We start from the raw sequence: 13,013 nt of genomic DNA on the forward strand, positions 1-13,013 counted from the left end.
ATTTACGGAAGATATTCAGTACAATTCCTCACTGTCTTTTACTAACCAAAATACGAGCTTACCGAATTTCAGCCCATATATGTAACTGGATTCAGAAATTCCTCTCTGACAGAACTCAATGCGCCGTACTTAACAGAACAAAACCGACACACGCAAAAGTAATTTCGAGAGTATCCCAAGGTGGTGTTACTGGACTGTTACTGTTTACAATGTGTATTAATGATCTCGTGTTGGAATATCCGTGAGATTGTTCGGAATCGACGCATTTGTCTTTGAGAAGGTAGCAATTATCAGAAACCGTAGCTAATTGCTGGAATACTTGCGGAGGATCGATGATCGGTGTGGCGACTGGCAGTTGACCCTCAACGTAAATCAATGTAGGCTAAAGCACTGCGTATAAACAGAGATATCCACCACTGTTCGATTCCACTACTGGCAACAGTAACGAGTGGAAAATACCTACGAGGAATCATCCAGAGCGGTCTAACGTGAAATCCCCACATAAAACATATAGCAGTAAAAGCAGATACCACGTGGAGATTCACTGGGAAAAGCTTCCGAACTGTAACTCATCCACGAAAGAAGTGGCTAAAAAACACTAGCCCGGCTGATTCGTGAAGATTGTTCAGCAGTCTAGGACCCTCACCAATTTGGTTTAGCAGGAGAGAGAGAGAGAGAGAGAGAGAGAGAGAGAGAGAGAGAGAAGAGCCAATGAAGAGCGACTTGTTTCCTCACAGGATCCTTTAATTGGCGCGACAGTCTCGGAGAGGTTTACCGTGAAGGCAGCCAGACACGTAACTGCATACTTGACAAGCACGCATGAGCAAGCGTGTTTGCCTAAGTCTAAACAAATTCATTGTGCCTCCAGTGCCTCCACACGGTTCAAGCGTGCCTGAACATTCATCAATCTGTTTACCAGAAATTTTCGATCTCACACGACGATGTGCAAGCTTCGGCAGCCATCGTCCTTATGTTACGAAAAAAACAACAGAAGGAAAATGATCTGTGGAGTGAAGAGTGGTTAAAGAAACAAAAATGTTCCCTTATTAACTATTCGCAGCAGAGACACTACGAAATCTGTCTCACAGCATTGCTGTTTTTTTTCTCTTTCTCCAGATAACGTATTATTCTTTGACTTGTTCTACAGTACGATACAACCTTTGAACAAATTATCAGATCACTGACGAATGCTTGCGCAAGCCTTCCTATTCTTGGTACACACACTGAATCGTGCACACGCTTGAACATTTGCACGAACAAGCACAATCAAAATTGGATCCAGCGACAAGCGGTCTCTACAATTCTGATGCCTGCGCAAATTTATCAAATATCTCTCATGCAAGCTGGGACGAGCACGCTTGCGCATGCGTGCTCGTCAAGCACGCAGTTACATGTGTGTCCGTCTTTCCATTCCGAAAGCGTAAGTTCCAAGAAGACTCAGTGAATACTTTACCGCCTCCCACCAACATTCGCCAAATGATCACGACAAGGAAATTAGATCTCATACGGATGTATATCGACAGTCGTTAGTTCTTGCCACGTATCCTTCGTGAATGGAAGAGAAAAAAAAAACGGGTGATAGGGGGTAGCAGAATACAGCGGTATTACCGAAAGTACCATCCGCCACACAAGTAAGGTGACTTGTAGAAGATAGATGTAGATGACTATTCCTGATTGTCATATTGTAGGTGAACCATAAATTTAAGCTTAAAAAATACAAGGTAACATGTTGTTCTTCCAATTTTGATTTAAACATCACGAGTCGCCTAAGATGCATTTAACTGTATCACGAGATTCATCGAAGTACGAACTAGATTATTATTTGATTTCTTTGATTCACTGAAAGAATTCTCTGAATAAATTCACGAAGATTCTGAAATGTAACTATACTGTATCAGAAATGCAAGTAACATCACTGTTCCACAAATCTGTTATAGTCGACAACATTTAACGACGATTTCTTCTAAAGATTCACGTCATCATAATTTCTCAAAGTCTCGCAAAATAACCAAGCATATATCTTAAATTTCACTCGGTGCTAAATCTGAGTGCGCATTCATCCCTCTAATGCGAGAAACGCCACAAATTATCTCAGATGCATCTAACTAAGATGGAAGCGACCCAAAGGAGACGGATTCATCATATGTCATGACACCCTCACGGGAGCTATAAAATGCCAGTCCCCTATGATCGGCAGTATGTTATACATAATTAGATCCAGCGGGCCCTCTTAAACTTCAAACAGCTGTAAGCAGAATCGCCTCGTTACAATATGAGAGACTACGTTAAGCGCTTTCGAGCCTGTCACTTCCATCCCGTACAGATGTCCTGTGTAACACGCGTGCTCTAACCTTATTCTTGTAATGGACGGTGTTAGGACGATTAGTACGGCTGTAGCATTGGTTTATTAGTGTGGCGCGCGTTTCCATCAGAGGTCCGCATATTTTCTTTAAACGTGAAGGAAGTCGGAATACTGAGTTTGTACATTCAAAAGACAACTATACTGGGATGCACGCACCAAAAGATAAACAGTCGAAAAACCTAGCGAAATGCAGTTTCTGTGAGCAACAAATATAAAAATCGTAATGAATCGCAACAATATCATTTATCGTTTAATCATGAAATAGCAAATTTTCCTTAATAAACCGACGCAAATCTTTGACGGATCAAATATTGTAGTTTGTATCAGGGGCAGTCAAATGAAAACGGGACAGATGGATCTTACGGTGAGACACGACCGTCAGTATCTTCACGCAAAAGTGTTTGCGGCTGCCAACAGAACCTAATTGCATCCCCTTCGTCCGAAGCAAATCAATGGCCACGAACGTCTTTCTGTAAATGTATGAAAATCGCATAGGGAGAGATTCTGGACTGTATGGAGGACGTGTAAGGGCTTCTCGCGAAACCTCTCCAGCGTAGTGGAAACAACCTTGTCAACATGTGGAAGAATAACTGTTATACTATTCGAGGACGTTCTCAGTTTTACGGTATACCACACCGTGGTTAACACCGTCTCTCTTGCAGCGTCTGACCTGTGAAGAAACGCGCTGTTCACTATCTCTTCTATCAATTATTTTTGGCAACGGGCCCAGATTTACGACAAATAGTCAAATATCCGTCGAACAAGGGTTTTTTAAAGTACCTCTTTCGTGAAGGACTGCACTTCCTGAGGATTCTTCCAATGAATCTCGTTCTGGCATCTGCCTTTCCTGCGATCAGTTTTACATCGTGATTCCACTTTAAAGGTTGTGACTGCATCTAGTGACTATTCGACAATTGTGTACTCTTACAATAATGGATTTTCCGTCTATTAACGCGCAATCCATTAATCTGTTGGTAGGAAATGTATCACCTTCGGCCGTATACTTGAATTACGACAGTGAAAATGCGTGCCGAATCGGGAGTCGAAACCTGATTTCCTGCTTCACTCGAGTCGTCTTAAGCGATTCTGCAATCCGAGCACAAATCACGGCCAGACCAAAACTTTCATATGTCGTCGTCCACGTATCACAACCTGCGCTCGTGCACTGCATATATTCCCGTCCACGAAGGACATATACTGACGGGACAAAAATCACAACACCAAAAAGTAATTAATGTAGAGTAATGAAACTTTGGGAATGCACTTGTCTAGATAACATATTTAAGTGATTAACGATGCAAGATAACAGGTTAATGTACGCGCGATATAAGACACTGCAAATGTGAAATGCCCGTACTTTAATAACTGGTGTAACCGCTGGAATGTTGCAGGCAAGCATGCAAACGTGCATGCATTGTGTTGTACGGGTGCCGGATGTCAGTTTGTGTGATGGAGTTCCATGCCTTTTGCACTTGGTCAATCACTACAGGTTCGTTTAATGCTGTTTGTGAATAACGCTGGAGTTGTCGTCCAGTGATGTCCCATATGTGCTCGACTGGAGACAGATCTGGGGATCGAGCACGCCAGGGCAACATGCTGACACTCTGTAGAGTGTGGTGGGTTACAACAGCGGTATACGGACAAGCATTATCCTGTTGGAAAACACTCCGTGGAATGCTGTCCAATGGCAACACAACAGGTCGAATCACCATACTGACGTACAAATTCGCAGACAGAGTTCGTGGGATAACCGCGAGAGTACTCCTGCTAACATACAAATCGCACTCCCGACCATAACCCGAGTGAAGGTCTAATGTGTCTAGCACGCAACTGGTTGGTTGCAGACCCTCAACTTGCCTCCTCCGAACCAACACATGGAAATTACTGGCACCGAAGCAAAAGCAGCTTTCATCAGAAAACACGACAGACCTCCACCTTGCTCTCCAATGAGCTCTCGCTTGACACTACTGAAGTCGCAAATGGTTGTGGTTTGCGGTCGGAGGTGTTATTAAGAAGTACGATACAATGTTTCGGTCGGAGGAGTTGTCTTTGAAGTAAACGATTTGTAATAGTTCGTTGTGTCACTCTGGTGCCAATTGCTGCTCAAACTGCTGCTGCAGATGCAGTACGATGCGTCACAACCATATGCCGAATAAGACGGTCTTCGTTACCGGTAGTGCCACGTGGCCATCCGATGACAGGGCTTCTTGCGCCTGTAAATTCACGTGACCCCTAATGTTAGTAATCAATTACAGTGGCTACATTCCCTCCAAGTCTTCCTGCAACATCGTAGAAGGAACATCCAGCTTCTCGCAGCCCCTTTACACGACCTCATTTGAACTCAGTGAGGTGTTGATAATGTCGTCTTCGTCACCTTACAGGAATTCTTGACTTGCATCAACTCGCCATGTCCAATCTCAAAGGTAACTAATGCTCACATCAGTGCCCCTCTTACGAGACTGGCGCGAAATTGAAATAGACCTCTTTCAGATATAGAAAAAAGGCTACCAACTATCGTTTATGTCGCACAACTCCTCCTTAGTGTTGCGGCTTTTTTTCCATCAGTGTGTTTATTGGGAGTCCAGGACATGGTACTGCCGGTGTTATTAAGAAGTACGATACAATGTTTCTTCGGACACGCAGGCAATTGTCTATTTCTCATATCCTGTCATAGGAATAACCGTTACTAGTTGATGCATCAATTTGTTCTCGGGGCAATCTTTATAGTCACCGTAACTGTAAAAATAAAGGCATATGATGATGATGATTGGACGGTTTTATAGTACTGAATGTGGTTGCGGGTCTTGCCAAATTAACAGTCATTAATATGTGGCTGATGACAGCATCATCCTCAAACAGCCTCATGGAAGTTCGACGTTATCTACCAGGTCACTTATTATTATTTTCGAATATTCTCTTTTAAGAGATCTTTTGAATTTGAGTAGTAGTGATTTTTTTCTTGTTTCTTCGCTGTTCCCAAATTCTCTTCACGAGTTCAATGTGTTCTATGTCCCGTTGTTCCGGACATTTATCTTTTCCGTGCGTTTTTGTTTACGTGTATGTTTCTGAACGGATGTCAATCAGTTATGTTATTTTACGCGAGTCCCTCTTCTTTAATATCTTCCTCTATTTCAGTGATCTTTTTCTCTTTTTTGCTGCTGTCTGCTATCTCGAAGGTTTGTCTTGTGAGTCCATTCTTGTTTTTCCTCTGGATATGTCCATAAAATTTCATTCTTCTGCTTCTAAAGATTTCGTTATTGTTTGTATATGTTTTTAGATGTCTCGGCGGCCCCTTTATCCAAATTCCTTCACGAAAAACTGGACCGAATAATTTCCTAAGGATTTTCCTTTCCTGCTTTTCCATCTTATTTTTGTTTGGCCATGATCACTGCAGTTTATACAGCGCAGAGTGCTTCCGGTGGAACTATTGTGATGTAATGCTTCAGCTTTGCAACTGAGAGAAATATTTCTCTAAAGTCAGTACCGCCATTAGACTTGTTTATTTACAGTGTTACAGTTACACTTACACAATCATGATTTCGGCTTCAGAGTGTCATTATCAAATGTTTTAAGTGTTATAAATTGCCTAAGATGGCATACTGTCGTATTAAAATACACTATTAGACACACTGACAGAGTCGACATTTCTGGCAGGGCCTACTGCTTTGCTTCATTACTGAGTAAACAATCTTGACTCAAGACGGTAAATGTAAAAAAAAAAAAAGAAAAAAAGAAAAAAAGTCTAACGGCGGTACTGACTTTAAAGAAATATATTATGACTGTGGCCCTGCATTATGAAAACATTATGACAGAAATATGTTTTTCACTGTAGTGGCCGCACAGGAGGTTTTTTTTCAGTTTTGAAATTCTTTCTTGACTGACTTTGTATTTAATCCTGGTGGTTGGATGACCTCTCCTACATACTTAAAGTACTTAACTTTTAACTTGGGGAGATTAATCACAGGCTTCCTTTTCATGTATATTTTTCTCTCAGGAGATTTGCAGGCCAGTTTTCTGTGAGACTTCGTGAGTCTATTGTTTCTTAGAATAGCGAGGTAGTCTGTGAAAGCTACACCTTCACGTTCATTCTCAGCTCTTTTTCAATGCCAAGTTGAATTACCTGTTCCTATGTCTTGGAGAACTGTGTTAAATAGTAGTGGTAAAGTTCATCTCCTTCGCGAACACCGCTGTGGATTTGAATTGCTTCTGAAGTTTCTGCTATGAGTTTAACTTTCGAGATTGTAGTGGTTAATGTCTGTTGGATAATTTCCCTCGTTTTCCTGTAGATTTTTAATTCCTCTGAAGTATACAGCAATGTTTGCCTATCCATCGATTCGAAAGCCTCTTTGAAGCCAACAAAAGTCACCGCGGTATTCCTACACTTCATTATTTTTTAGGTTTCATATCCGTTCTATGCAGGATCGCCCTTTACGAAATCCTGGCAGAAGAGACAGTTCGAGTTTCAGGAATAAAATTAAAGTCATTTATATATACTGTGAAAGTAATGATTACAGTAACTGATTTAAATATCCTGTGAACAGTGTCAGCACTGTAACAATCACTTGTGGTGTGTAAGAATTTACTTTTATTTGTGAAGATTTATACCCATTAAGAATAAAATGCTGGCTTCTAGTTGCTTGGAACTCTTCAATCCACCCATAAGGCTGGTCTTCTACTCCGTATTGATTAGGCGACAGTGCGTAACTCTATCGAAAGTCTTGAGTCTTCAGATTCCATGTACGAGTGACAAGTCAAATGAAAATCGAACATCCACCACAACGGGGCCGTGGAATGGTTTCTCTGAAAAATGATCACCACACGCATTAAGGCATTTATCCCACTGGGAGATGAAATGATCAATTCCTGTTTTGTAGAATGTAGTCAGCAGCTGACTGATGCATAACCGCAACCACTCTTACACTTCCTGGTACGACTGAAACCGACATCTATGCATGTCACCACATCTATGAAAGTCACACGGTGAAACTTGTACAGATGTTTCAGTATTTCCCAACAAAATCGCCTAAGTGTAGCCTTCGTCCGATTAGCAGTGTGGCCGTGGGTTATCGTGCAACAGGATGCTGACGGCCGACAGCTCAGGAGAAAAAGGCAAAGCCAATAACGGCAACATCACGCGTCTCCGCCGCCCAAGAAATCGACAGCTGCTCACGCAAGTTTCGCTAAGGTCATGATCACCTCCTCCTTCGCAGGGTCCCGCTACTCGTCCAGTTCCTCGAGTGTGGAACCACAATCAATGTCGACCGCTATGAAGACACTTTACAGAAACTGCGATGCGCCATAAAATCAAAACGCCCAGGAATGCTGTCAGATGGAAACATTCTGTTGCACGATAGTGCCCCTCCTCCCCACACTGTTAATGGGACGAGGCTGCGCTTCAGCATTTGGTTGGGGAGCACTTCAACATCCTCCGTACACCCCGGAGCTTTCACCGCGTGATTTTCATATCTCTGGCGATCTGAAGAAAGACACGCGTGGACGTCGGTTTCAGTCGGATGAGGAAGTGCAAGAGTAGGTGCAATTGTGCATCCACCAGCGGCCGACCGCATTCTACGAAACAGGAATTGCCTCGTCTCCCAATGGGATAAATGTCAATGCTTGTAGTGATTATTCCATTTAAAGTAACCATCCCATGGTCCCGTTGTGGCGGGTGTTTGGTTTTCAATTGATTACCACGTATATATCCGATGTACATTACGCCATTGTCTGTATTTGACAGAATATGTAAGGCTCGATGCAATGTTCCTCTGACAAATAATAGCTAAACTGAGAGGAGTGTCTTGAAAGGAGGATATAAGATGAACATCAACAAAAGCAAAACGAGGATAATGGAATGTAGTCGAATTAAGTTGGGTGATGCTCAGGGAATTAGATTAGGAAATGAGACACTTAAAGTAGTAAAGGAGTTTTGCTATTTGGGGAGCAAAATAACTGATGATGGTCGAAGTAGAGAGGATATAAAATGTAGACCGGCAATGGCAAGGAAAGCGTTTCTGAAGAAGAGAAATTTGTTAACATCGAGTATAGATTTAAGTGTCAGGAAGTCGTTTCTGAAAGTATTTGTATGGAGTGTAGCCATGTATGGAAGTGAAACATGGACGATAAATAGCTTGGACAAGAAGAAAATAGAAGTGCTCGAAATGTGGTGCTACAGAAGAATGCTGAAGATTAGATGGGTAGATCACATAACTAATGAGGAAGTATTGAATAGGATTGGGGAGAAGAGGAGTTTGTGGCACAATTTGACAAGAAAAAGGGACCGGATGGTAGGACATGTTCTGAGGCATCAAGGGATCACAAATTTTGCATTGGAGGGCAGTGTGGAGGGTAAAAATCGTAGAGGGAGACCAAGAGATGAATACACTAAGCAGATTCAGAAGGATGTAGGTTGCAGTAAGTACTGGGATGAAGAAGATTGCACAGGATAGAGTAGCATGGAGAGCTGCATCAAACCAGTCTCAGGACTGAAGACAACAACAACAACAACAACAACAACAAGGGGAGTTGAAACGCACTATCCCGACAATGTTAAATTTAGTGATTTGGCTTCCCTGCATTTCAGGAACCACTGTAGCCATTGGATTGAAACTTTTACAGGATATTAAACTGTATGTTCTGAGTCTACTGAATTACAGTAATTGCATTTGAGTCACTGATTTCTGAAATACAATTTTTTAATTACACAGTTAAAATTTTGTGTACTTTTTAGTATGTTATCCTAAATAATTTTAATGATGCATAACATTATGTTCTTCTTTTAGTTCAGTAGACTCAGGATATACTCCCTGAAAATTTGAATACTCTACTCGACATGGTTTCTGAGATTTAGGCAAAAATGCAACAGAATATGTAAATTTTCAGGAACGGCTCCTAAAGTTGCAAAAGAATGTAACTCACTCAATAAATGCTTAATTTTTTTATTTTTAGTCACTCAGAAGCACCCTGCACCACCCTGTATCTTATCCTCTTGATCTTTTTCGAAGTTCTTTTCTTCTTTTTGGAGTTCTCTGATGCAGTTTGCTCCAAGATTAATTCCCGTATGCTGTAGCAATTTCATCCTACCAATGCTGCCATCATTAAAAGCAATAACAGCATCACTGACCCCCCCCCCCCACTTTAGCGTCTTCATTCCAACAAAAACATTTTTTGGTGAGTCCATATAAGATTATTGAACGACTCATTGGAATTTTGAGTCTGACTGTGCAGACACTACTTCAGTAATTCGCGATTTGCCAGGTCTCTGTAAATAGGTTTTATGATATCCATGACTGCTGCTGGGATGGAATGTTTATGGCTGTATGAACTGTTTGAGTACTGGTCATTGAGGTAATTGTACCATGAATCAGGTCCAGGAGGGCACAGGTGGTGTACTGGTTTTTCATCAGTTGACAGCCTGTGGAAGAGGGTAGCCCATACTGCCTGCTTCATTTTCAACAAATCCTCAGTATTATTTCCAATGGCCATCCCATAATACTGCTGTAGTTCATCAATCACTTCCTCTGTCAGCCTGCCTCTTATGGTTTTACGATCAGAAAGTTTCTTGTCTCTCAAACTTTGTTTCAACTTCCTAAACCTAGTTCCCATCCTCTTCTGGACATGAGCTTTATAACACAGCAATCCACAGCCAGCTGTATAAAAAACTACCGATTTTATTAGATCTTGAAGCAATGCATGTAAAAATTTTAACGTTTTCAACTGGTGTATATTATATTTAAAAAAAGTAAAAATACTTCCCATGTGAGTCTATAAGTGATGATATATATAATTTTATTCGGAAAATTGCAAATTTTATAATGAGATAAAAATCCGAAAAATGTGAAAAAAAATCCGTTCTACAGGTGGATCCTTTCATTTATCTATCTATTGTCGCGTGGGTAATGAAATCCGAAAACAGAGCAGTATAATGCCGCTGGAAATTTCTGTAACAATTTCAGGAAGCTGCAAAGAGGAAAATTACCAGTCTAGTGCAGGTGTTATTCAGTGAGGCATCAAAGTACTAAGACCAGCTCAGGTGTGGGCTGTAGAAAGTACTTTGACGCTTCCGTGCTGCCGAGGAAGAAATGATAGCTATGTGAAGAGTACTTACGCGAAGCGTCCGAATTCGTCCCTGGGTATGGCCGTTGCCTTGCCGCCACTGTCGACCAACATGGTGCGATATTCTGCTACCCTCAGTTCTATCTCCTCCGCTGTGTACCTGCAAGAAAAACGAATATCTTTTTAAGCACGTTATTGAGTTTATTACAAATTATAAACAAATGAACTAGGAGCCTCCCTATGAATTCTCAGCACGAGGATTGCCTTCTCTACCTCTTAACACTTTTAAATTACTTGCAAGCATTATGTTGGCCTCTTTTTTCCGCAGTCGCAGATTTGCAAGTTGCATAGGTTAAATACCGTTTTTGCGATTGTAATCGAAGTCTTACTAATACCAAACGCATTTCGCTTTAAATTAAAGCACCTTCAGTTGTCACTGAAACAATATGGCTTTTTCTTACAATTTTGTTTGCTAGGATGCTTCAGCTTACTATTATAAACAGTAATAGTTATTACTGTTACACAGGCTCCTGGTTATAACCAGTTTTTTAAACCTTTAATTTCATGTGCAGCGTACAGGTACATACTAACAGCAAAAATCCTTACCAGGACTAGCAGTATCAGTTCAACTTCTTTTAACATTTTAGGATTTCAACATGATGCCTTATCTTTCACTCAGTGACAAAAAGTGAGTGTCGAAAGCTGCGTAACTACTGTAGTCGCAGAGAGATTTACTATAAAAATGTATAATATCAGAGAGACGAAAATTTAATCGAGAAACCCACCTGCCATTTGTGGATTCTGAAAAAGAATTTGGTAGAATTCACAGAGATACGCTATGGGCAATAATGAAAAAAAGAGGAATCCCTAAACAACCAATCCAAGTCACAGAAAGGCTACATATGTTTACCTGAATTTGAACTGACATGATGAAATGATAAAGCCTGAAGTACAAACAAATCAAGGTAAAATAAGGGTGTAGCTCGTCACCAACATTATCCAGTATCTATATAGATGACATTATCAGCGAGTGGAAGAAGGTGGAACACCAACAGGCACAAATATTGGGAGGAATAAACCTATTAACACGATGTTATTCATAGGTGGTCAGGTTGTGTTCCAAGATAGCGAAGATAAACTACAAGTGGTATTATATAAATTAAATGAGATATGGTCCAGGCGATTGGCCTGATAAATCAGCCACAGTGACATCAGAGAATCTTGGTCCTCGCAGATCAGAGATAGAAAAGATTAATATGATTTTAGTAAACTGCAGGAGCATCCAAGTAAACGTCCCAGATTTAGTATCGCTTACTGAAGGTTATAATGCACAGATAGTATTGCGAACAGAAAGCTGATTGAAACCAGAAGTCAATGACAACGAAATCCTAAATTCAGATTGGAATATTGACCGTAAGGTTAGGTTAATCGCCAATGATGGTGGCGTGTTTACTGCAGTAAGAAAATCGACAAAAGGTTATCACGGATTCCGCATGTGAATTTATTTATTTATCTATTTATTTTTCGAGTCCAGGACATAAAATAATTACAAAAACTAATAAGTATTGATTCACATAACAAATTTGCAAAATTAAATATGTACAGTAGTATTTATGACACAGATTCAATAATATATACAAACAAGCAGCAAGATGATTATATTTTTTGACGGGCCCAGTATTCGGCGGTTATCACAGTAGTTTCGCTGGCTGCAGCAGGATCACAGATAGTGCATGCAGCCGGTAGGTTCCTGCAGACTAGCAGATGTTGTTCGTCCTGTGCGTCACCACACTGACAAGTTTCCTCCTCATTACTGAAGCCCCACTTCCTGAGGTTGGCTTTGCACCTTGACACCCCAACTCGCAGCTTGTTCAAAGTCTTTCAGGTCACGTATGACAGGTGCGAACCTTCGGCTATTTCCTCCTTGACCGTTATGTAATTGTCTTCAGCTAGGGAGTCTCGCCAAAGCTCCTCTCTGCGAGATGAACGAATTGCCATAGTTTTCTGTAGGAAGCTTTTTCTTGGCATCAGTCTTGGTTGTTAGAGTCATGTCCGAACAGAGGATGTCTAGGGTCGATTTCTTGTTTTTTCTTCTCCACTTCTGTTGCAGCTTGCCTTCGAATGCGTAGCGGTGCTATACCCATAATGTGGTACAGCTTATTGACAGGAATAGGCCGTAAGCAACCTGTAGCAATGCGTCCTGTCTCGATCAGTGAATTAATCTGGGTGAAACTGAACGGTCAAAAATGGTGATCGGATGCTTTCATAGACCACCTGGGTCAGGATCTGTAGTTGAAGAGCGCTTCAGAGAGAACTTGCAGAATATCATTAGTAAGACATTTTTAACAAAGTTAGGGAACTAGTGCGTCGACGTGGTGAGATTCTGCCGGTACAGTGAAACAGCTTTTTACGCAACTTCTCATTCTTCGGAACACTCAAAAACAATTTTCCGAGTTTTTATGGATGTATTGGTACAGTGTGGTACTACTTACTGCAAGCCATTTGTAATCCGTATTCCGAAAGGTAAAGTCCAAAACAAGACATCACAGTGAACTACCTTCATGACAGTAGGAGCAGCGAGCTAGCCAGTGACATCACA

At 41.2% G+C, this 13,013-nt stretch overlaps 1 protein-coding gene across 1 annotated transcript in view; it reads right to left on the reverse strand.

The window, feature by feature from the left end:
* LOC124605277 (serine/arginine repetitive matrix protein 2) overlaps window positions 1-13,013 on the reverse strand; it is a 268,096-nt gene that overhangs the window by 206,719 nt on the left and 48,364 nt on the right. The window contains exon 3 of the mRNA XM_047136851.1: window positions 10,467-10,574. Within this exon, the coding sequence (XP_046992807.1) occupies window positions 10,467-10,574 (108 nt within the window). The remainder of the gene's footprint in view (window positions 1-10,466; window positions 10,575-13,013) is intronic.

The sequence above is a fragment of the Schistocerca americana genome, chromosome 1, assembly GCF_021461395.2.
Source record: "Schistocerca americana isolate TAMUIC-IGC-003095 chromosome 1, iqSchAmer2.1, whole genome shotgun sequence".
Classification (NCBI taxonomy): Eukaryota; Metazoa; Arthropoda; class Insecta; order Orthoptera; family Acrididae; genus Schistocerca; species Schistocerca americana.